Below are 23,801 nucleotides of genomic sequence, written 5' to 3' on the forward strand. Positions count from 1 at the left end.
GATGGTGTTGGGTAAATTAATTTTTCCTATGCTTTAAAATGGTGTTTAGATGTGCATTTCATTCCATAGGCCGTTTTGGTTGTTTTTGTCGTTTCTGACAGTATTGTTTTATTCCCCACTATGCGGCTGTCGCTTTAAATTACGTGCGTCTTTCCTTGTCGCTGAAATACTACGTCACACGTACATGTGGAGCCTCAGCTGTAGCCAGACGTCATAAAAACGTTTAAGCTTTTTGGTTTAAATCGATCATTCGTAGATATCTTGTAGTAAACACAATTAGACATGGCCTCCAGTTGTCGAAGACCCGAGCATATGGCTCCGCCTGAAATTGTTAGTATGATATTTTCATCGTTTTTTGTTGTTGTAGAAAGACAGACGAGAGCTAGCTAACGTTAGCCGCATTAACTGGAAGAAAACAAACGTTTGCTAAGTTAGTTAGCTAGTGATCTGTTCCAAAATACCTCCCTAGCAAGTGACTAGTTATGTTTATTTCATGATGTGGGCAACATTTCCCCGACACACGTTGTGTTTACCTGCACACAGCACTTAACTTCTTGTGTTTCTACTCGTTCTGCAGTTCTATAACGAAGAGGAGGCCAAGAAATATTCTCAGAAGTGAGTTCAGGGGTTTGACAATGACCTCCTATGGGCTGCATAATACGAATCACTGTGTTTGAATACAAATCGTTGCGTTTTTACCATTTACCATCTTTGAGACAGTAGAATTTAATATGATTCGAGGTAGCTAAGTAATCAACTGTTAAATAATTTCCTCGTTGATTTCCAGTTCTCGGATGATTGAGATCCAGAGCCAGATGTCTGAGAGAGCTGTGGAGCTGCTGAACCTGCCCGAGGACCAGTCCTGTTTCCTGCTAGATGTGGGGTATGTGTACCAGCCAGGGGACTGCTGAGGGCTCTCATTAGGACCAGCCCTGTTTCCTGCTAGATGTGGGGTATGTGTACCAGCCAGGGGACTGCTGAGGGCTCTCATTAGGACCAGCCCTGTTTCCTGCTAGATGTGGGGTATGTGTACCAGCCAGGGGACTGCTGAGGGCTCTCATTAGGACCAGCCCTGTTTCCTGCTAGATGTGGGGTATGTGTACCAGCCAGGGGACTGCTGAGGGCTCTCATTAGGACCAGCCCTGTTTCCTGCTAGATGTGGGGTATGTGTACCAGCCAGGGGACTGCTGAGGGCTCTCATTAGGACCAGCCCTGTTTCCTGCTAGATGTGGGGTATGTGTACCAGCCAGGGGACTGCCGAGGGCTCTCATTAGGACCAGCCCTGTTTCCTGCTAGATGTGGGGTATGTGTACCAGCCAGGGGACTGCTGAGGGCTCTCATTAGGACCAGCCCTGTTTCCTGCTAGATGTGGGGTATGTGTACCAGCCAGGGGACTGCTGAGGGCTCTCATTAGGACCAGCCCTGTTTCCTGCTAGATGTGGGGTATGTGTACCAGCCAGGGGACTGCTGAGGGCTCTCATTAGGACCAGCCCTGTTTCCTGCTAGATGTGGGGTATGTGTACCAGCCAGGGGACTGCTGAGGGCTCTCATTAGGACCAGCCCTGTTTCCTGCTAGATGTGGGGTATGTGTACCAGCCAGGGGACTGCTGAGGGCTCTCATTAGGACCAGCCCTGTTTCCTGCTAGATGTGGGGTATGTGTACCAGCCAGGGGACTGCTGAGGGCTCTCATTAGGACCAGCCCTGTTTCCTGCTAGATGTGGGGTATGTGTACCAGCCAGGGGACTGCTGAGGGCTCTCATTAGGACCAGCCCTGTTTCCTGCTAGATGTGGGGTATGTGTACCAGCCAGGGGACTGCTGAGGGCTCTCATTAGGACCAGCCCTGTTTCCTGCTAGATGTGGGGTATGTGTACCAGCCAGGGGACTGCTGAGGGCTCTCATTAGGACCAGCCCTGTTTCCTGCTAGATGTGGGGTATGTGTACCAGCCAGGGGACTGCTGAGGGCTCTCATTAGGACCAGCCCTGTTTCCTGCTAGATGTGGGGTATGTGTACCAGCCAGGGGACTGCTGAGGGCTCTCATTAGGACCAGCCCTGTTTCCTGCTAGATGTGGGGTAAGTGTACCAGCCAAGGGACTGCTGAGGGCTCTCATTAGGACCAGCCCTGTTTCCTGCTAGATGTGGGGTATGTGTACCAGCCAGGGGACTGCTGAGGGCTCTCATTAGGACCAGCCCTGTTTCCTGCTAGATGTGGGGTATGTGTACCAGCCAGGGGACTGCTGAGGGCTCTCATTAGGACCAGCCCTGTTTCCTGCTAGATGTGGGGTATGTGTACCAGCCAGGGGACTGCTGAGGGCTCTCATTAGGACCAGCCCTGTTTCCTGCTAGATGTGGGGTATGTGTACCAGCCAGGGGACTGCTGAGGGCTCTCATTAGGACCAGCCCTGTTTCCTGCTAGATGTGGGGTATGTGTACCAGCCAGGGGACTGCTGAGGGCTCTCATTAGGACCAGCCCTGTTTCCTGCTAGATGTGGGGTATGTGTACCAGCCAGGGGACTGCTGAGGGCTCTCATTAGGACCAGCCCTGTTTCCTGCTAGATGTGGGGTATGTGTACCAGCCAGGGGACTGCTGAGGGCTCTCATTAGGACCAGCCCTGTTTCCTGCTAGATGTGGGGTATGTGTACCAGCCAGGGGACTGCTGAGGGCTCTCATTAGGACCAGCCCTGTTTCCTGCTAGATGTGGGGTATGTGTACCAGCCAGGGGACTGCTGAGGGCTCTCATTAGGACCAGCCCTGTTTCCTGCTAGATGTGGGGTATGTGTACCAGCCAGGGGACTGCTGAGGGCTCTCATTAGGACCAGCCCTGTTTCCTGCTAGATGTGGGGTATGTGTACCAGCCAGGGGACTGCTGAGGGCTCTCATTAGGACCAGCCCTGTTTCCTGCTAGATGTGGGGTATGTGTACCAGCCAGGGGACTGCTGAGGGCTCTCATTAGGACCAGCCCTGTTTCCTGCTAGATGTGGGGTAAGTGTACCAGCCAAGGGACTGCTGAGGGCTCTCATTAGGACCAGCCCTGTTTCCTGCTAGATGTGGGGTATGTGTACCAGCCAGGGGACTGCTGAGGGCTCTCATTAGGACCAGCCCTGTTTCCTGCTAGATGTGGGGTATGTGTACCAGCCAGGGGACTGCTGAGGGCTCTCATTAGGACCAGCCCTGTTTCCTGCTAGATGTGGGGTATGTGTACCAGCCAGGGGACTGCTGAGGGCTCTCATTAGGACCAGCCCTGTTTCCTGCTAGATGTGGGGTATGTGTACCAGCCAGGGGACTGCTGAGGGCTCTCATTAGGACCAGCCCTGTTTCCTGCTAGATGTGGGGTATGTGTACCAGCCAGGGGACTGCTGAGGGCTCTCATTAGGACCAGCCCTGTTTCCTGCTAGATGTGGGGTATGTGTACCAGCCAGGGGACTGCTGAGGGCTCTCATTAGGACCAGCCCTGTTTCCTGCTAGATGTGGGGTATGTGTACCAGCCAGGGGACTGCTGAGGGCTCTCATTAGGACCAGCCCTGTTTCCTGCTAGATGTGGGGTATGTGTACCAGCCAGGGGACTGCTGAGGGCTCTCATTAGGACCAGCCCTGTTTCCTGCTAGATGTGGGGTATGTGTACCAGCCAGGGGACTGCTGAGGGCTCTCATTAGGACCAGCCCTGTTTCCTGCTAGATGTGGGGTATGTGTACCAGCCAGGGGACTGCTGAGGGCTCTCATTAGGACCAGCCCTGTTTCCTGCTAGATGTGGGGTATGTGTACCAGCCAGGGGACTGCTGAGGGCTCTCATTAGGACCAGCCCTGTTTCCTGCTAGATGTGGGGTATGTGTACCAGCCAGGGGACTGCTGAGGGCTCTCATTAGGACCAGCCCTGTTTCCTGCTAGATGTGGGGTATGTGTACCAGCCAGGGGACTGCTGAGGGCTCTCATTAGGACCAGCCCTGTTTCCTGCTAGATGTGGGGTAAGTGTACCAGCCAAGGGACTGCTGAGGGCTCTCATTAGGACCAGCCCTGTTTCCTGCTAGATGTGGGGTATGTGTACCAGCCAGGGGACTGCTGAGGGCTCTCATTAATGTAATGGGTCTGGGTAGGAGAACAAAACAACACCAAAGCTACTTTAGACTGAGTGTGTCTATATAAATTCTCCCATCAGGTGTGGCTCCGGTCTAAGTGGGGACTACCTGTCAGAGGAGGGACATTGCTGGGTTGGAGTGGACATCAGCACAGCCATGTTGGGTGAGTGTGGTTGAGTGGACGTCAACACAGCCATGTTGGGTGAGTGTGGTTGAGTGGACGTCAACACAGCCGTGTTGGGTGAGTGTGGTTGAGTGGGCGTCAACACAGCCATGTTGGGTGAGTGTGGTTGAGTGGACATCAGCACAGCCATGTTGGGTGAGTGTGGTTGAGTGGACATCAGCACAGACGTGTTGGGTGAGTGTGGTTGAGTGGGTGTCAACACAGCCATGTTGGGTGAGTGGACATCAGCACAGACGTGTTGGGTGAGTGTGGTTGAGTGGGCGTCAGCACAGCCATGTGTGGTTGGTGTCATTCCTGGTGTAAAAATATTGCATTCATATTTAGAGATGGATAAGCAACCTGAAATCTAGCAGTCAATATTTGTTTGTTGTGCTCGGCTGTTGACCAGTGCTGTGTCCTTGTCTCTAGATGTAGCGCTGGACCGGGAGGTGGACGGAGACCTTGTGTTGGGGGATATGGGTGAGGGATTACCCTTCAGGCCTGGGACCTTTGATGGCTGCATCAGGTAAAGAGCTTGTCCTTCCTGTCCTTTAAGAGATACCTGAGTTCTCTACTGACAAATTACTATTGATGAACTTGTCAAGACTGAGTTAGTAATGTCTCCTTCTGTCTGTCTCCATCCTTCTCTTTCTACCTATCGTCTGTGTCTGTGTCCTCCCCTACCTCTCTTTGTCTCATCCCTCAGTATTTCTGCTCTCCAGTGGCTCTGCAATGCTGACAAAAAGACTCACAGCCCCCCCAAGAGGCTCTACACCTTCTTCAGTACACTCTACTCCTCCCTGGTGAGATGCCTAGGGACCTCGGTCCAATCTACTCCTCCCTGGTGAGGTCCCTAGGGACCTCGGTCCAATCTACTCCTCCCTGGTGAGATCCCTAGGGACCTCGGTCCAATCTAACTCCTCCCTGGTGAGATCCCTAGGGACCTCGGTCCAATCTAACTACTCCCCCCTGGTGAGATCCCTAGGGACCTCGGTCCAATCTAACTACTCCTCCCTGGTGAGATCCCTAGGGACCTCGGTCCAATCTAACTACTCCTCCCTGGTGAGATGCCTAGGGACCTCGGTCCAATCTAACTACTCCCCCCTGGTGAGATGCCTAGGGACCTCGGTCCAATCTAACTACTCCTCCCTGGTGAGATCCCTAGGGACCTCGGTCCAATCTAACTACTCCTCCCTGGTGAGATCCCTAGGGACCTCGGTCCAATCTAACTACTCCTCCCTGGTGAGATCCCTAGGGACCTCGGTCCAATCTAACTACTCCCCCCTGGTGAGATCCCTAGGGACCTCGGTCCAATCTAACTACTCCTCCCTGGTGAGATCCCTAGGGACCTCGGTCCAATCTAACTACTCCCCCCTGGTGAGATCTCTAGGGACCTCGGTCCAATCTAACTACTCCTCCCTGGTGAGATCCCTAGGGACCTCGGTCCAATCTAACTACTCCTCCCTGGTGAGATCTCTAGGGACCTCGGTCCAATCTAACTACTCCCCCCTGGTGAGATCCCTAGGGACCTCGGTCCAATCTAACTACTCCTCCCTGGTGAGATCCCTAGGGACCTCGGTCCAATCTAACTACTCCCCCCTGGTGAGATCTCTAGGGACCTCGGTCCAATCTAACTACTCCTCCCTGGTGAGATCCCTAGGGACCTCGGTCCAATCTAACTACTCCTCCCTGGTGAGATGCCTAGGGACCTCGGTCCAATCTAACTACTCCTCCCTGGTGAGATCTCTAGGGACCTCGGTCCAATCTAACTACTCCTCCCTGGTGAGATCCCTAGGGACCTCGGTCCAATCTAACTACTCCTCCCTGGTGAGATCCCTAGGGACCTCGGTCCAATCTACTCCTCCCTGGTGAGATCCCTAGGGACCTCGGTCCAATCTAACTACTCCTCCCTGGTGAGATCCCTAGGGACCTCGGTCCAATCTACTCCTCCCTGGTGAGATCCCTAGGGACCTCGGTCCAATCTAACTACTCCTCCCTGGTGAGATCCCTAGGGACCTCGGTCCAATCTAACTACTCCTCCCTGGTGAGATGCCTAGGGACCTCGGTCCAATCTAACTACTCCCCCCTGGTGAGATGCCTAGGGACCTCGGTCCAATCTAACTACTCCCCCCTGGTGAGATCCCTAGGGACCTCGGTCCAATCTAACTACTCCCTGGTGAGATCCCTAGGGACCTCGGTCCAATCTAACTACTCCCTGGTGAGATCCCTAGGGACCTCGGTCCAATCTAACTACTCCTCCCTGGTGAGATCCCTAGGGACCTCGGTCCAATCTAACTACTCCCTGGTGAGATCCCTAGGGACCTCGGTCCAATCTACTCCTCCCTGGTGAGATCCCTAGGGACCTCGGTCCAATCTAACTACTCCTCCCTGGTGAGATCCCTAGGGACCTCGGTCCAATCTAACTACTCCTCCCTGGTGAGATGCCTAGGGACCTCGGTCCAATCTAACTACTCCTCCCTGGTGAGATCCCTAGGGACCTCGGTCCAATCTAACTACTCCTCCCTGGTGAGATCCCTAGGGACCTCGGTCCAATCTAACTACTCCTCCCTGGTGAGATCCCTAGGGACCTCGGTCCAATCTACTCCTCCCTGGTGAGATGCCTAGGGACCTCGGTCCAATCTACTCCTCCCTGGTGAGATCCCTAGGGACCTCGGTCCAATCTAACTACTCCTCCCTGGTGAGATGCCTAGGGACCTCGGTCCAATCTACTCCTCCCTGGTGAGATCCCTAGGGACCTCGGTCCAATCTACTCCTCCCTGGTGAGATCCCTAGGGACCTCGGTCCAATCTACTCCTCCCTGGTGAGATCCCTAGGGACCTCGGTCCAATCTAACTACTCCTCCCTGGTGAGATGCCTAGGGACCTCGGTCCAATCTACTCCTCCCTGGTGAGATCCCTAGGGACCTCGGTCCAATCTAACTACTCCCTGGTGAGATCCCTAGGGACCTCGGTCCAATCTACTCCTCCCTGGTGAGATCCCTAGGGACCTCGGTCCAATCTAACTACTCCCCCCTGGTGAGATCCCTAGGGACCTCGGTCCAATCTAACTACTCCTCCCTGGTGAGATGCCTAGGGACCTCGGTCCAATCTACTCCTCCCTGGTGAGATGCCTAGGGACCTCGGTCCAATCTACTCCTCCCTGGTGAGATGCCTAGGGACCTCGGTCCAATCTACTCCTCCCTGGTGAGATGCCTAGGGACCTCGGTCCAATCTAACTACTCCCCCCTGGTGAGATCCCTAGGGACCTCGGTCCAATCTAACTACTCCCCCCTGGTGAGATCCCTAGGGACCTCGGTCCAATCTAACTACTCCTCCCTGGTGAGATCCCTAGGGACCTCGGTCCAATCTAACTACTCCTCCCTGGTGAGATCCCTAGGGACCTCGGTCCAATCTAACTACTCCTCCCTGGTGAGATCCCTAGGGACCTCGGTCCAATCTAACTACTCCCCCCTGGTGAGATCCCTAGGGACCTCGGTCCAATCTAACTACTCCCCCCTGGTGAGATCCCTAGGGACCTCGGTCCAATCTAACTACTCCTCCCTGGTGAGATCCCTAGGGACCTCGGTCCAATCTAACTACTCCCTGGTGAGATCCCTAGGGACCTCGGTCCAATCTAACTACTCCTCCCTGGTGAGATCCCTAGGGACCTCGGTCCAATCTAACTACTCCTCCCTAGTGAGATCCCTAGGGACCTCGGTCCAATCTAACTACTCCTCCCTGGTGAGCTGCCTAGGGACCTCGGTCCAATCTAACTACTCCTCCCTGGTGAGATCCCTAGGGACCTCGGTCCAATCTAACTACTCCCCCCTGGTGAGATCCCTAGGGACCTCGGTCCAATCTAACTACTGTTATTGTCCCGTATGTTTTTAGTCAAGAGGAGCCCGTGCCGTGTTTCAGCTTTACCCAGAGAACTCTGAGCAGGTACAGTGATATTAAAAATAGTTTATTAAAGTTAATCTCCACAGAAACATGCCGACACGCTCCGTGACCCCTGATATCCACTGCTAACCTGTAGTTGCTCCTCTCATCTGTGTACTGTTGCTGACTGTCTTCCTTCTATATATATTTATACTATATATACTATTTATACTACTTTTTTACTATTGATATTATTAAAGAGGTGAACCTGCCAGCCAGCGTTTCAGTGTACACCATGTCTGTGCTGTGCATATGAATAATAGACTTGACTGTGTGCAGCTGGAACTGATTACATCCCAGGCCATGAAGGCAGGCTTCAGTGGAGGCATGGTGGTGGACTATCCTAACAGCACCAAGGCCAAAAAGTGAGTCCCCCCCCAGCGGCCCAACCGGGATTGGTAGTCACCAGAAAAATGTAACCAATTGAATGAGCCTCTCCAGTTGAGTCAATGATGTCATAATGATGTCATAATGATGTCATAATGATGTCATAATGGAGTCAATGATGTGAATGATGGCATAATGATGTGAATGATGGCATAATGATGTGAATGATGGCATAATGATGTCAAAGTGATGTGAATGATGTCATAATGAGTCAATGATGTCATAATGATGTGAATGATGGCATAATGATGTCAAAGTGATGTGAATGATGTCATAATGATGTGAATGATGGCATAATGATGTGAATGATGGCATAATGATGTCAAAGTGATGGGAATGATGTCATAATGAGTCAATGATGTCATAATGATGTGAATGATGGCATAATGATGTGAATGATGGCATAATGATGTCAAAGTGATGTGAATGATGGCATAATGAGTCAATGATGTCATAATGATGTGAATGATGTCATAATGATGTCAAAGTGATGTGAATGATGGCATAATGAGTCAATGATGTCGGATTCTATTTCTATGGTCATCAGTTGGTGGTTATACTAGAAAAACACACAGACAAACCCATGTCTTTCTGGCACGAACACTCTCACTACTGACTGCTAGGAATTACTTTTATTGAGGAATGGTTTTACTTACTATGACTGTGATATGTGGTTGTCCCACCTAGCTACTTTAAGATGAATGCACTTAACTATAAGTCGCTCTGGATAAGAGTGGCTGCTAAATGACTAACACTGACATTCTTCTCTGATTTTCCCCCATCAGGTTCTTCCTGTGTCTGTTCGCTGGGTTTTCAGGAACCCTACCCAAGGTGAGGAAAAATAATAATGGTTCATTTGGAGAGACTGTTGTCTTGAATGCTGAACGCTGATGCTTTGTGGTCCCTGTGTTTCAGGGGCTAGGATCAGAGACCGTGGACAGGGGCGTCCCAAATCAAGTCCAATTCACAGGACAGAGGTAAAGCAATAACATCCTCTACTTTAGAAGTGTTGTAGTGATTGATTACCACCATTATGACTCATTAATCAATGCATTAACATAGTTGGGTAGATGGCATTTGGACAGGTATTGTCGTCAGGCCAGGCTCATTTCCCAGAGAGACAGAGGGCTGTCTTCCTGCCTGATTAAAGTTACTGCCCGGCAGCTTTTCCTCCCTCTGACATCACATGATGTAGCAGATATGGGAAACTCAGCCTTAAGTGTCTCCACTTGCTCGTCCAAATAGCTAGCTTTTCTGTGTCTCGACTGGGTAAGACTCTTAAAGGGGGGTGATCCTGTGTGTTTGCCAGACTGAGGTCCTGGGTTGGAGCCTTGCTATGAGCCTAATCGGGGGGAAAATGGCTTAGCAAGCAGTGTGACGTCCTTTACAATGACACTGATGTGTCTCTATCCCTTCCTGTGTCTGCTGGTGGTCATTTCCTGTTTGTCTTTTGTAAAGATCTCGCTTTAAGAACATGAAGGGCAAGTCTGTAAAGAAGGGAAAAGACTGGATCCTAGAGAAGAAGGAGAGGAGGAGAAGACAGGGCAGGTATGTACCCATCTGCCTACTGTCTCATTGGGGCAGGGATCCTGGCTACTCTGTCTCGTTGTGGCAGGGATCCTGGCTACTCTGTCTCGTTGGGGCAGGGATCCTGGACACTCTGCCTCGTTGGGGCAGGGATCCTGGACACTGCCTCGTTGGGGCAGGGATCCTGGACACTCTGCCTCGTTGGGGCAGGGATCCTGGACACTCTGCCTCGTTGGGGCAGGGATCCTGGACACTCTGCCTCGTTGGGGCAGGGATCCTGGACACTCTGCCTCGTTGGGGCAGGGATCCTGATCCTGTACAGGTCAACATTTGTACCATGCATTATGATGTTCATATAGCTTACAACCCCATTTGGAGGAAGCCATCAGGCTCTGTAACAGAAAGGCTAGTCTCTTACAGTCTTGCCTCTCTGTGGTGTGTTCTGTCTCCCAGGGAAGTCCGAGCTGACACAAAGTACACTGCCCGGCAGAGAAGGCCTCACTTCTAAACCCCAGTCAGTCCTGTGTGTTCCGGCCTGGAGATTCACACTCATGGAGTACTACTGTCCTTCCTGTGTGACCAGAGGAGCTGTGACCGGCAAGATTTAGACTCAAATGGACTCAAATCAATCCTACAAACGGGTGGATTAAAATCTTTTTTTTTTTTCCCCCCATTTAGAAATTGACGGTTGTTTTCTTCCAGGCGTTGTCTATCAATGGAATGGAAATTAATTCATATAAATTTGAGAATGCGATTCCCACCCACGCTGGTGACTGCCAGTTGCTGTGGTTACCTAGACTGGTTGCTAGGCTTTGTTTAGCTATAACATTCCTAGACAGGGGCCAGTTTCTGTACTTTCCACTCCTTGTGGTGTCATGTGCCACTGGAGCATAATGAGTGGAAAGTTGTAGCTAAACAGACTGGACACCAGTCTAATGCTTTAGGATATGGCCCCCTATCCTCTGGACAGAAACTGGCCCCTCTCTAGGACATGGCCCCCTATCCTCTGGACAGAAACTGGCCCCTCTCTAGGACATGGCCCCATATCCTCTGGACAGAAACTGGCCCCTCTCTAGGACATGGCCCCATATCCTCTGGACAGAAACTGGCCCCTCTCTAGGACATGGCCCCCTGTCCTCTGGACAGAAACTGGCCCCTCTCTAGGACATGGCCCCATATCCTCTGGACAGAAACTGGCCCCTCTCTAGGACATGGCCCCATATCCTCTGGACAGAAACTGGCCCCTCTCTAGGACATGGACCGGTAGACAGCATATAAAATATTCCCCTCTCTGATGTTGGACACATTCTTCTGGACTATATAATTCCCCATCAATCAGGATATTGTATTTTAAAGCTGCTTTTTGGGGCGACTAATCGAATTCACATAGAAATTTGAGTTATAGATCTGTCATATTCATTTAAAGCAAGTCTAAGAAGCTGTAGATGTTCTGTGTGTTATTTCTATGCTTCCTGTTCTTAAGTTTTGTTTTTGCGTCTTTTGGTTTTGTACACCAGCTGAAGATGTAATATTTCTGGTTCTTGAAAATATATTTCACAGCGGTTTACATACAATAATTCAAATCTAATGTTATTTATCACATGCTGAATTCAACAGGTGTAAACCTTATAGGGAAATGCTTACTTACAAGCCCATAACCAACAATGCAGTTTTAAGTGCTAAAGTATTTACTAAATTAACTGAAGTAAACAATAAGTAATAATAATAATAATAAAGAGCAACAATAAAATAACAATAGCGAGGCTATATACAGGGGTACAGGTTAGTAATGAGGCTATATACAGGGGGTACAGGTTAGTAATGAGACTATATACAGGGGTACAGGTTAGTAATGAGGCTATATACAGGGGTACAGGTTAGTAATGAGGCTATATACAGGTTAGTAATGAGGCTATATACAGGGGGTACAGGTTAGTAATGAGGCTATATACAGGGGGTACATGTTAGTAATGAGACTATATACAGGGGGTACAGGTTAGTAATGAGACTATATACAGGGGGTACAGGTTAGTAATGAGACTATATACAGGGGTACAGGTTAGTAATGAGACTATATACAGGTTAGTAATGAGACTATATACAGGGGTACAGGTTAGTAATGAGGCTATATACAGGTTAGTAATGAGGCTATATACAGGGGGTACAGGTTAGTAATGACACTATATACAGGGGGTACAGGTTAGTAATGAGACTATATACAGGGGTACAGGTTAGTAATGAGACTATATACAGGTTAGTAATGAGACTATATACAGGGGTACAGGTTAGTAATGAGACTATATACAGGGGGTACAGGTTAGTAATGAGGCTATATACAGGGGTACAGGTTAGTAATGAGACTATGTACAGGTTAGTAATGAGACTATATACAGGGGTACAGGTTAGTAATGAGACTATATACAGGGGGTACAGGTTAGTAATGAGACTATATACAGGGGTGCAGGTTAGTAATGAGGCTATATACAGGGGTACAGGTTAGTAATGAGACTATATATAGGGGGTACAGGTTAGTAATGAGACTATATACAGGGGTACAGGTTAGTAATGAGACTATATACAGGGGGTACAGGTTAGTAATGAGACTATATACAGGGGGGTACAGGTTAGTAATGAGGCTATATACAGGGGGTACAGGTTAGTAATGAGGCTATATACAGGGGGTACAGGTTAGTAATGAGGCTATATACAGGGGGTACAGGTTAGTAATGAGACTATATACAGGGGTACAGGTTAGTAATGAGGCTATATACAGGGGGTACAGGTTAGTAATGAGGCTATATACAGGGGGTACAGGTTAGTAATGAGACTATATACAGGGGGTACAGGTTAGTAATGAGGCTATATACAGGGGGTACAGGTTAGTAATGAGACTATAAACAGGGGGTACAGGTTAGTAATGAGACTATAAACAGGGGGTACAGGTTAGTAATGAGGCTATATACAGGGGGTACAGGTTAGTAATGAGGCTATATACAGGGGGTACAGGTTAGTAATGAGACTATATACAGGGGTACAGGTTAGTAATGAGACTATATACAGGGGTACAGGTTAGTAATGAGACTATGTACAGGTTAGTAATGAGACTATATACAGGGGTACAGGTTAGTAATGAGACTATATACAGGGGGTACAGGTTAGTAATGAGACTATATACAGGGGTACAGGTTAGTAATGAGGCTATATACAGGGGTACAGGTTAGTAATGAGACTATATATAGGGGATACAGGTTAGTAATGAGACTATATACAGGGGTACAGGTTAGTAATGAGACTATATACAGGGGGTACAGGTTAGTAATGAGACTATATACAGGGGGTACAGGTTAGTAATGAGGCTATATACAGGGGGTACAGGTTAGTAATGAGGCTATATACAGGGGGTACAGGTTAGTAATGAGGCTATATACAGGGGGTACAGGTTAGTAATGAGACTATATACAGGGGTACAGGTTAGTAATGAGGCTATATACAGGGGGTACAGGTTAGTAATGAGGCTATATACAGGGGGTACAGGTTAGTAATGAGACTATATACAGGGGGTACAGGTTAGTAATGAGGCTATATACAGGGGGTACAGGTTAGTAATGAGGCTATATACAGGGGGTACAGGTTAGTAATGAGGCTATATACAGGGGGTACAGGTTAGTAATGAGACTATAAACAGGGGGTACAGGTTAGTAATGAGACTATAAACAGGGGGTACAGGTTAGTAATGAGGCTATATACAGGGGGGTACAGGTTAGTAATGAGGCTATATACAGGGGGTACAGGTTAGTAATGAGACTATATACAGGGGTACAGGTTAGTAATGAGACTATATACAGGGGTACAGGTTAGTAATGAGACTATATACAGGGGTACAGGTTAGTAATGAGACTATATACAGGGGTACAGGTTAGTAATGAGACTATATACAGGGGTACAGGTTAGTAATGAGGCTATATACAGGGGTACAGGTTAGTAATGAGACTATATACAGGGGTACAGGTTAGTAATGAGGCTATATACAGGGGTACAGGTTAGTAATGAGGCTATATACAGGGGGTACAGGTTAGTAATGAGGCTATATACAACATTCGCAGAGTACGACCCTGCCTCACACAGAAAGCGGCGCAGGTCCTAATCCAGGCACTTGTCATCTCCCGTCTGGATTACTGCAACTCGCTGTTGGCTGGGCTCCCTGCCTGTGCCATCAAACCCCTACAACTCATCCAGAACGCCGCAGCCCGTCTGGTGTTCAACCTTCCCAAGTTCTCTCACGTCACCCCGCTCCTCCGCTCTCTCCACTGGCTTCCAGTTGAAGCTCGCATCCGCTACAAGACCATGGTGCTTGCCTACGGAGCTGTGAGGGGAACGGCACCTCCGTACCTTCAGGCTCTGATTAGGCCCTACACCCAAACAAGGGCACTGCGTTCATCCACCTCTGGCCTGCTCGCCTCCCTACCTCTGAGGAAGCACAGTTCCCGCTCAGCCCAGTCAAAACTGTTCGCTGCTCTGGCACCCCAATGGTGGAACAAGCTCCCTCACGATGCCAGGACAGCGGAGTCAATCACCACCTTCCGGAGACACCTGAAACCCCACCTCTTTAAGGAATACCTGGGATAGGATAAAGTAATCCTTCTAAACCCCCCCCCCTTTAAAAGATTTAGATGCACTATTGTAAAGTGGTTGTTCTACTGGATATTATAGGTGAATGCACCAATTTGTAAGTCGCTCTGGATAAGAGCGTCTGCTAAATGACTTAAATGTAAATGTATACAGGGGGTACAGGTTAGTAATGAGACTATACAGGGGGTACAGGTTAGTTATGAGACTATATACAGGGGTACAGGTTAGTAATGAGACTATATACAGGGATACAGGTTAGTAATGAGACTATATACAGGGGTACAGGTTAGTAATGAGGCTATATACAGGGGGTGCAGGTTAGTAATGAGGCTATATACAGGGGTACAGGTTAGTAATGAGGCTATATACAGGGGTACAGGTTAGTAATGAGACTATATACAGGGGTACAGGTTAGTAATGAGGCTATATACAGGGGGTACAGGTTAGTAATGAGACTATATACAGGGGTACAGGTTAGTAATGAGACTATATACAGTGGTACAGGTTAGTAATGAGACTATATACAGGGGGTACAGGTTAGTAATGAGGCTATATACAGGGGTACAGGTTAGTAATGAGACTATACAGGGGGTACCGTAGTTTTAGATAAATATACCGTCCCCATACGTGTGTGTGGACCACCTAATGATGCCAAAATCCCCCTTAAAAGAGGACAATGTTCACCTCATCCACAAAGAAGACGCGACGATCCAGAAATAAGAAAACCCTGCCGAAGAAGATTCCATCAATTCTGGTACCTTTCTTCCAATGGAACAATTGGAAGGTAAGATGCATATTGATTGTTTATATGCTATATTCCTTTAGAAATTATTGCTATATAGCAGTACTAAACTGTAGTACAGTTGTATGAGATCTATCTAATCAGATCTGCTGCTAATGGCACTGAAAATATATTAACTGTACTATGTAATCATATCTGCTGCTAATCTTTTATTTTATTTAACTAGGCAAGTCAGTTAAGAACAAATTCTTATTTACAATGACGGCCTAGGAACAGAACAACAGATTTTTACTTTGTCAGCTCGGGGATTCGATCTTGCAACCATTCGGTTACTAGTCCAACACTCTAACCACTAGGCTACCTGCCACCCAATAGCTCTGAAAATATATTTACTAACTGTACTGTGTAGTCATATCTGCTGTTAATAGTTCTAAATGTTCTATGTAATCATCTCTCGGAGACAGAACGCATCTCCTTCCTGAGTGGTATGACGGCTGTGTGGTCTCATGGTGTTTATACTTGCGTACTATTGTTTGTACAGATGAACGTGGTACCTTAAGGCATTTGGTCTACAATTTATATTCTGAGGTCTTGGCTGATTTCTTCTGATTTTCCCATGATGTCAAGCAAAGAGGCACTTAGTTTGAAGGTAGGCCTTGAAATACATCCACAGGTACACCTCATAGAAGCTTCTAAAGCCATGATGTTATTTTCTGGAATTTTCCAAGCTGTTTAAAGGCACAGTCAACTTAGTGTATGTAAACTTCTGAACCACTGGAATTGTGATACAGTGAATTATAATTGAAGTCTGTCTGTAAACAATTGTTGCACAAAGTAGATGTCTTAACCGACTTGCCAAAACTATAGTTTGTTAACAAGAAATTTGTGGAGTGGTTGAAAAACGAGTTTTAATGACTCCGACCTACGTGTATGGTAACTTCCGACTTCAACTGTATATGTCCCGAGTTTCTTTTAAAGGGGTATTTTACTACTATTATTTGTGCTACTGATTAATATGTGCTATATGTTATGCCCCAGCATCCATTGGAGGTTTGGGAGAGCTACATGTCCCCATGACCGCATGGAGCCCATTAGATCGTACAATAGTCACCTTGATCTTTCTCCAGAGATTGGAATGAATTCACCTCCATAACATTACTTTTTTATATATATATTTTTTTTAACTTGAAACAATATTCTGTTTCAAGTCAGGTATGTAGTATCTATGACAATCCATACCAGATGTACTTAATATTAGAAATATGTAGCTACCAAGTGAGTAAACTCCCCATACGCGGTCTTACCCGCTTCGGCAGGCCTATCTATCCATACACAGGATGGAATGTCCAACAGAACAAAGGGGGTGTTCTGTAAAGGAAGCCTCTCCAACATAATCCAGGTAGAATCCGGAATTCCCCAGGGCAGCTGTCTAGGCCCCATACTTTTTTCAATCTTTATTAATGACCTTTCACTGGCTCTAGGTAAAGTCAGTGTGTCTATGTATGCGGATGACTCAACACTATACACGTCAGCTACTACAGCGACTGAAATCACTGTAACACTTAACAAAGAGCTGCAGTTAGTTTCAGAATGGGTGGCAAGAAATAAGTTAGTCCTAAATATTTCCAAAACTAAAAGCATTGGGACAAATTATTCACTAAATCCTCAACCTCAACTAAATCTTGAAATGAATAATGTGGAAATTGAGCAAGCTCAGGAGGCTAAACTGCTTGGAGTAACCCTGGATTGTAAACTGTCATGGTCAAAACACATTGATGCAGCAGAAGCTAAGATGGGGAGAAGTCTGTCCATAATTAAGAGCTGCTCTGCCTTCTTAACAACACTATCGATAAGGCAGGTCTTACATGCCATAGTTTTGTTGCCCCTGGACTACTGTCCAGTCGTGTGGTCAGGTGCCACAAAGAGGGACTTTGGAAAATTACAATTGTCTCAGAACAGGGCAGCACGGCTGGCCCTTGGATGTACACAGAGAGCTAACATTAATAATATGCATGTCAATCTCTCCTGGCTGAAAGTGGAGGAGAGATTGACTTCATCACTACTTTTATTATGAGAGGTATTGACATGTTGAATGCACCGAGCTGTCTGTCTAAACTACTGGTACACAGCTCAGACACCCATACATACCCCACAAGACATCTCTTCACAGTCCCCAACTCCAGAACAGACTATGGGAGGCGCACAGTACTACATAGAGCCATGACTACATGATGTTCCACATCAAGTAACTCATGCAAGAGGTAAAATTAGATTTAAGATACAAAAATACACTTTATGGAACAGTGATGTCTGTGAAGAGACACAGACACATGATAATATACACACAGGATAGCATACACACATGTACACATGGATTTTGTGTTGTACTGTAGATATGTGGTAGTAGAGTAGGGGCCTGAGGGCACACACTTAATGTGGAGTGTATTGTAATGTTTGTAAAATTCTATAACTGCCTTAATTTTGCTGGACCCTAGCAAGAGTAGCTGCTGCCTTGGCAGGAACTAATGGGGATCCATAATAAACCCCAGGAAGAGTAGCTGCTGCCTTGGCAGGAACTAATGGGGATCCATAATAAACCCCAGGAAGAGTAGCTGCTGCCTTGGCAGGAGCTAATGGGGATCCATAATAAACCCCAGGAAGAGTAGCTGCCTTGGCAGGAACTAATGGGGATCCATAATAAACCCCAGGAAGAGTAGCTGCTGCCTTGACAGGAACTAATGGGGAGCCATAATAAACCCCAGGAAGAGTAGCTGCTGCCTTGGCAGGAGCTAATGGGGATCCATAATAAACCCCAGGAAGAGTAGCTGCTGCCTTGGCAGGAGCTAATGGGGATCCATAATAAACCCCAGGAAGAGTAGCTGCTGCTTTCACAGGAACTAATGGGGATCCATAATAAATACAAATCCTCCATTATTTGATCTTTAAGATTTTGGCTGACAGGAATAAACAAACCGCCATGTTTCAAAGTTCTCCACAATATCGATCAACGTACAGGTTACTCCTAGCAGGATGCAAAATGCATCGTACCTGCTGTATTTGTTTAAGTTACATATCTTCAAAACTTGATTGCTGATATGCAAAACATTTTTTGGCACAATGTCGACAATGGACCAATGAAACAAATAACAAAATATTGTTTTTGGGGTGGAATTTTCCTTTAAACAATTAATTATTTTTAATGTTTCTCCTGAATCATTATGATACATATAATCATTTTTCTTCAGTGTTATTTTAACCGACCTGAGGTTTACTTTGAAGTTGAAAGTGTAAGAATAGGCAGGAAGTTCAATAGGCCTGCCGGTGAATAGACAGGAAGTTCAATAGGCCTGCCGGTGAATAGACAGGAAGTTCAATAGGCCTGCCGGTGAATAGGCAGGAAGTTCAATAGGCCTGCCAGTGAATAGGCAGGAAGTTCAATAGGCCTGCCGGTGAATAGGCAGGAAGTTCAATAGGCCTGCCGGTGAATAGGCAGGAAGTTCAATAGTCCTGCCGGTGAATAGACAGGAAGTTCAATAGGCCTGCCGGTGAATAGGCAAGAAGTTCAATAGGCCTGCCGGTGAATAGGCAAGAAGTTCAATAGGCCTGCCGGTGAATAGACAGGAAGTTCAATAGGCCTGCCGGTGAATAGGCAGGAAGTTCAATAGGCCTGCCGGTGAATAGACAGGAAGTTCAATAGGCCTGCCGGTGAATAGGCAAGAAGTTCAATAGGCCTGCCGGTGAATAGGCAAGAAGTTCAATAGGCCTGCCGGTGAATAGACAGGAAGTTCAATAGGCCTGCCGGTGAATAGGCAGGAAGTTCAATAGGCCTGCCGGTGAATAGGCAGGAAGTTCAATAGGCCTGCCGGTGAATAGACAAGAAGTTCAATAGGCCTGCCGGTGAATAGGCAGGAAGTTCATTAGGCCTGCCGGTGAATAGGCAGGAAGTTCAATAGGCCTGCCGGTGAATAGGCAGGAAGTTCAATAGGCCTGCCGGTGAATAGGCAGGAAGTTCAATAGGCCTGCCGGTGAATAGGCAGGAAGTTCAATAGGCCTGCCGGTGAATAGGCAGGAAGTTCAATAGGCCTGCCGGTGAATAGGCAGGAAGTTCAATAGGCCTGCCGGTGAAGAGGCAGGAAGTTCAATAGGCCTGCCGGTGAATAGGCAGGAAGTTCAATAGGCCTGCCGGGGGTATCATCGGATGGGGCCACAGTGTCTTCTGATCCCTCCTGTCTCAGCCTCCAGTATTTATGCTGCAGTAGTTTGTGTCGGGGGGCTAGGGTCAGTCTGTTACATCTAGAGTATTCTCTTGTCTTATCCAGTGTCCTGTGTGAATGTAAATATGCTCTCTCTAATTCTCTCTTTCTTTCTTTCTTTCTTTCTCTCGGAGGACCTGAGCCCTAGGACTACCTGGCATGATGACTCCTTGCTGTCCCCAGTCCACCTGGCCATGCTGCTGCTCCAGTTTCAACTGTTCTGCCTGCGGCTACGGAACCCAGACCTGTTCACCGGACGTGCTTGTTGCACCCTCGACAATTACTATGATTATTATTATTTGACCATGCTGGTCATTTACGAACATTTTAACATCTTGACCATGTTCTGTTATAATATCCACCCGGCACAGCCAGAAGAGGACTGGCCACCCCTCATAGCCTGGTTCCTCTCTAGGTTTCTTCCTAGGTTTTTGGCCTTTCTCAGGAGTTTTTCCTAGGGAGTTTTTCCCAGCCACCGTGCTTCTTTCACATGCATTGCTTGCTGTTTGGGGTTTTAGGCTGGGTTTCTGTACAGCACTTTGAGATTTCAGCTGATGTACGAAGGGCTATATAAATAAATTTGATTTGATTTGATTTGAATAGGCAGGAAGTTCAATAGGCCTGCCGGTGAATAGGCAGGAAGTTCAATAGGCCTGCCGGTGAATAGGCAGGAAGTTCAATAGGCCTGCCGGTGAATAGGCAGGAAGTTCAATAGGCCTGCCGGTGAAGAGGCAGGAAGTTCAATAGGCCTGCCGGTGAGTAGGCAGGAAGTTCAATAGGCCTGCCGGTGAGTAGGCAGGAAGTTCAATAGGCCTGCCGGTGAATAGGCAGGAAGTTCAATAGGCCTGCCGGTGAATAGGCAGGAAGTTCAATAGGCCTGCCGGTGAATAGGCAGGAAGTTCAATAGGCCTGCCGGTGAATAGGCAGGAAGTTCAATAGGCCTGCCGGTGAATAGGCAGGAAGTTCAATAGGCCTGCCGGTGAAGTCAGTCATTAATACAGACATGATATTAATGACATGGCAGGAAGATCAGAATGACATGAACCAACAGGTTGGAGGTCAGAGACCTGGCAGTGTGGTGCCAGAACAACAACCTCGCCCTCAATGTGAGCAAGACAAAGGAGATGATTGTGGACTACAGGAAAAGGAGGACCGAACAGGCCCCCATTAATATCGACGAGGCTGTAGTGGAGCAGGTCGAGAGTTTCATGTTCCTTGGTGTCCACATCACCAACAAACTATCATTGTCCAAACACACCAAGACAGTCGTGAAGAGGGCACGGCAAAACCTATGGGAGACTGAAAAGATTTGGCATGGATCCCCAGAGCCTCAAAAAGTTATACAGCTGCACCATCGAGAGCATCCTGACCGGTTGCATCACCGCCTGGTATGGCAACTGCTCGGCATCTGACCGTAAGGCTCGATGGAAACACATTGAGCTTTAGATTTTTATTCAGTACATGAGAACTTAAGCGAAATATAAATTTTTGTGTGCACTACGTCAACACGCACTGATTTATGTTCACACCAAGTCCATTTGCTCTAAACACACCACTGATGGGGAAAAATAGCATATTTTCTTTATGCAGATTTTGAATATTTGCATGAAAATATGTTGGCCAATTAGATCACTACCTAGAGAGATGGAAGATTCCGGAATATCAAGTCACTTCTGTGAAACACTGAATAAACGACAACATGAAGAGTTATCTATCCAAAATGGAGATGTATGGATAAACCACTTCTCCAACCTTTTCGGCCATATAACAAAGAACCAAGCTATTGTAAACATGTATGTCAAAGTGTGTCAAATATGGAAGTTGAAAACACTGTGTTAAAAGCAATGTTTTGGGTGTCCCTTGCATTGCTAAAAGACAAACAACTCTGACTGGATTAGTGGTTCACCAATCAGGGCCTTGATGGGCATAGCAACAGTAACAAGGGGTGATGTGGTTCACCAATCAGGACCTTGATGGGCTTGGCAACAGTAACAAGGGGTGATGTGGTTCACCAATCAGGGCCTTGCTGGACATGGCAACAGTAACAAGGGGTGATGTGGTTCACCAATCAGGACCTTGATGGCCATGGCAACAGTAACAAGGGGTGATGTGGTTCACCAATCAGGGCCTTGATGGCCATGGCAACAGTAACAAGGGGTGATGTGTAACTAAGGTGCCCTGGGTGCTTTTTTTCTGGCGGGGAGAATGTTTCTTTACGACCATCAGGTGACAAACCAGGAACTGGACAAAACCTTTAGTACACCATGACAACGCCCCAAGAACATCGTAAAAAAAAACGTACTCAGGGACCAACCGGGAATTTAACAAAACTAGACAAAATGTTTCAGACAGCGACAGAAAGAGAAGAGCTGTAGGAGCACAAGCTCATTGGGATACACATTGACTGAGGGATAAATCGCTTTATGTCCTGTCTGCAGTGCTGTGGTAATGGAAGCCAGGGTGTATTGCTGCTGCTTGGGTTTGATTGAACTGTCCGTAGAGGAAGAAGTGTCTCTCAGGCCCAAATGGACCTCTAAACCCTACGCTCTATTCACTTGTGAAGATCTGAGAGGATATGATTGGTGTAAGTAAAATGGTGAAACATCCACTTAGCCTACCACAGGGCAAGGTGGTGCCATTACCATATTGCTTACAACAAGTGCATATGGTTTAAGGCTTAGGGGTTGATTTGGGATTGGGCCTATGTGTTAGGATTGTGTTAGGGGAGGATTAGGTTATAAACTCATCTCGTTGGTGGTTTGTAAAAGTTATACACTATAATTATTTCTCTCTGCCTGTGTATGTATTGAGCTTGTGTGTTGTGATACACCTCCTTGTGAGGGCTGAGGGGTGTTCTGTCTCTAACAGCAGGCTGAGGGGTGTTCTGTCTGTCTCTAACAACAGGCTGAGGGGTGTTCTGTCTGTCTCTAACAACAGGCTGAGGGGTGTTCTGTCTCTAACAGCAGGCTGAGGGGTGTTCTGTCTCTAACAGCAGGCTGAGGGGTGTTCTGTCTCTAACAGCAGGCTGAGGGGTGTTGTGTCTCTCTAACAACAGGCTGAGGGGTGTTCTGTCTCTCTAACAACAGGCTGAGGGGTGTTCTGTCTGTCTCTAACAGCAGGCTGAGGGGTGTTCTGTCTGTCTAACAACAGGCTGAGGGGTGTTCTGTATGTCTCTAACAACAGGCTGAGGGGTGTTCTGTCTGTCTCTAACAGCAGGCTGAGGGGTGTTCTGTCTGTCTCTAACAGCAGGCTGAGGGGTGTTCTGTCTGTCTAACAACAGGCTGAGGGGTGTTCTGTCTCTAACAGCAGGCTGAGGGGTGTTCTGTCTCTAACAGCAGGCTGAGGGGTGTTCTGTCTGTCTAACAACAGGCTGAGGGGTGTTCTGTCTCTAACAACAGGCTGAGGGGTGTTCTGTCTGTCTAACAACAGGCTGAGGGGTGTTCTGTCTCTAACAGCAGGCTGAGGGGTGTTCTGTCTATCTAACAACAGGCTGAGGGGTGTTCTGTCTCTCTAACAACAGGCTGAGGGGTGTTCTGTCTCTCTAACAACAGGCTGAGGGGTGTTCTGTCTCTCTAACAGGCTGAGGGGTGTTCTGTCTGTCTCTAACAACAGGCTGAGGGGTGTTCTGTCTGTCTCTAACAACAGGCTGAGGGGTGTTCTGTCTCTAACAGCAGGCTGAGGGGTGTTCTGTCTCTAACAGCAGGCTGAGGGGTGTTCTGTCTCTAACAGCAGGCTGAGGGGTGTTCTGTCTCTAACAGCAGGCTGAGGGGTGTTCTGTCTCTAACAGCAGGCTGAGGGGTGTTCTGTCTGTCTAACAACAGGCTGAGGGGTGTTCTGTCTGTCTAACAACAGGCTGAGGGGTGTTCTGTCTCTAACAACAGGCTGAGGGGTGTTCTGTCTCTAACAACAGGCTGAGGGGTGTTCTGTCTGTCTCTAACAGCAGGCTGAGGGGTGTTCTGTCTCTAACAGCAGGCTGAGGGGTGTTCTGTCTCTAACAGCAGGCTGAGGGGTGTTCTGTCTCTAACAACAGGCTGAGGGGGTGTTCTGTCTCTAACAACACAAGCAGGCTGAGGGGTGTTCTGTCTCTA

The 23,801-nt window shown here is 47.8% G+C and overlaps 1 protein-coding gene across 1 annotated transcript; it reads left to right on the forward strand.

Moving 5' to 3' along the window:
* Window positions 1–155: 155 nt before the first annotated feature.
* bud23 (BUD23 rRNA methyltransferase and ribosome maturation factor) lies at window positions 156–11,531 on the forward strand. Its single transcript, XM_029773856.1, has 12 exons — window positions 156–330; window positions 578–615; window positions 788–883; window positions 4,155–4,237; window positions 4,667–4,763; window positions 4,944–5,040; window positions 8,128–8,178; window positions 8,455–8,540; window positions 9,348–9,393; window positions 9,478–9,539; window positions 10,021–10,110; window positions 10,543–11,531. Exons 1-12 carry the CDS (start codon window positions 283–285, stop codon window positions 10,595–10,597), a joined length of 849 nt encoding a protein of 282 aa, XP_029629716.1. The 5' UTR covers window positions 156–282; the 3' UTR covers window positions 10,598–11,531.
* The last annotated feature ends 12,270 nt before the right edge of the window (window positions 11,532–23,801 follow it).

Source organism: Salmo trutta, chromosome 13 (genome assembly GCF_901001165.1).
Source record: "Salmo trutta chromosome 13, fSalTru1.1, whole genome shotgun sequence".
Taxonomy (NCBI): domain Eukaryota; kingdom Metazoa; phylum Chordata; class Actinopteri; order Salmoniformes; family Salmonidae; genus Salmo; species Salmo trutta.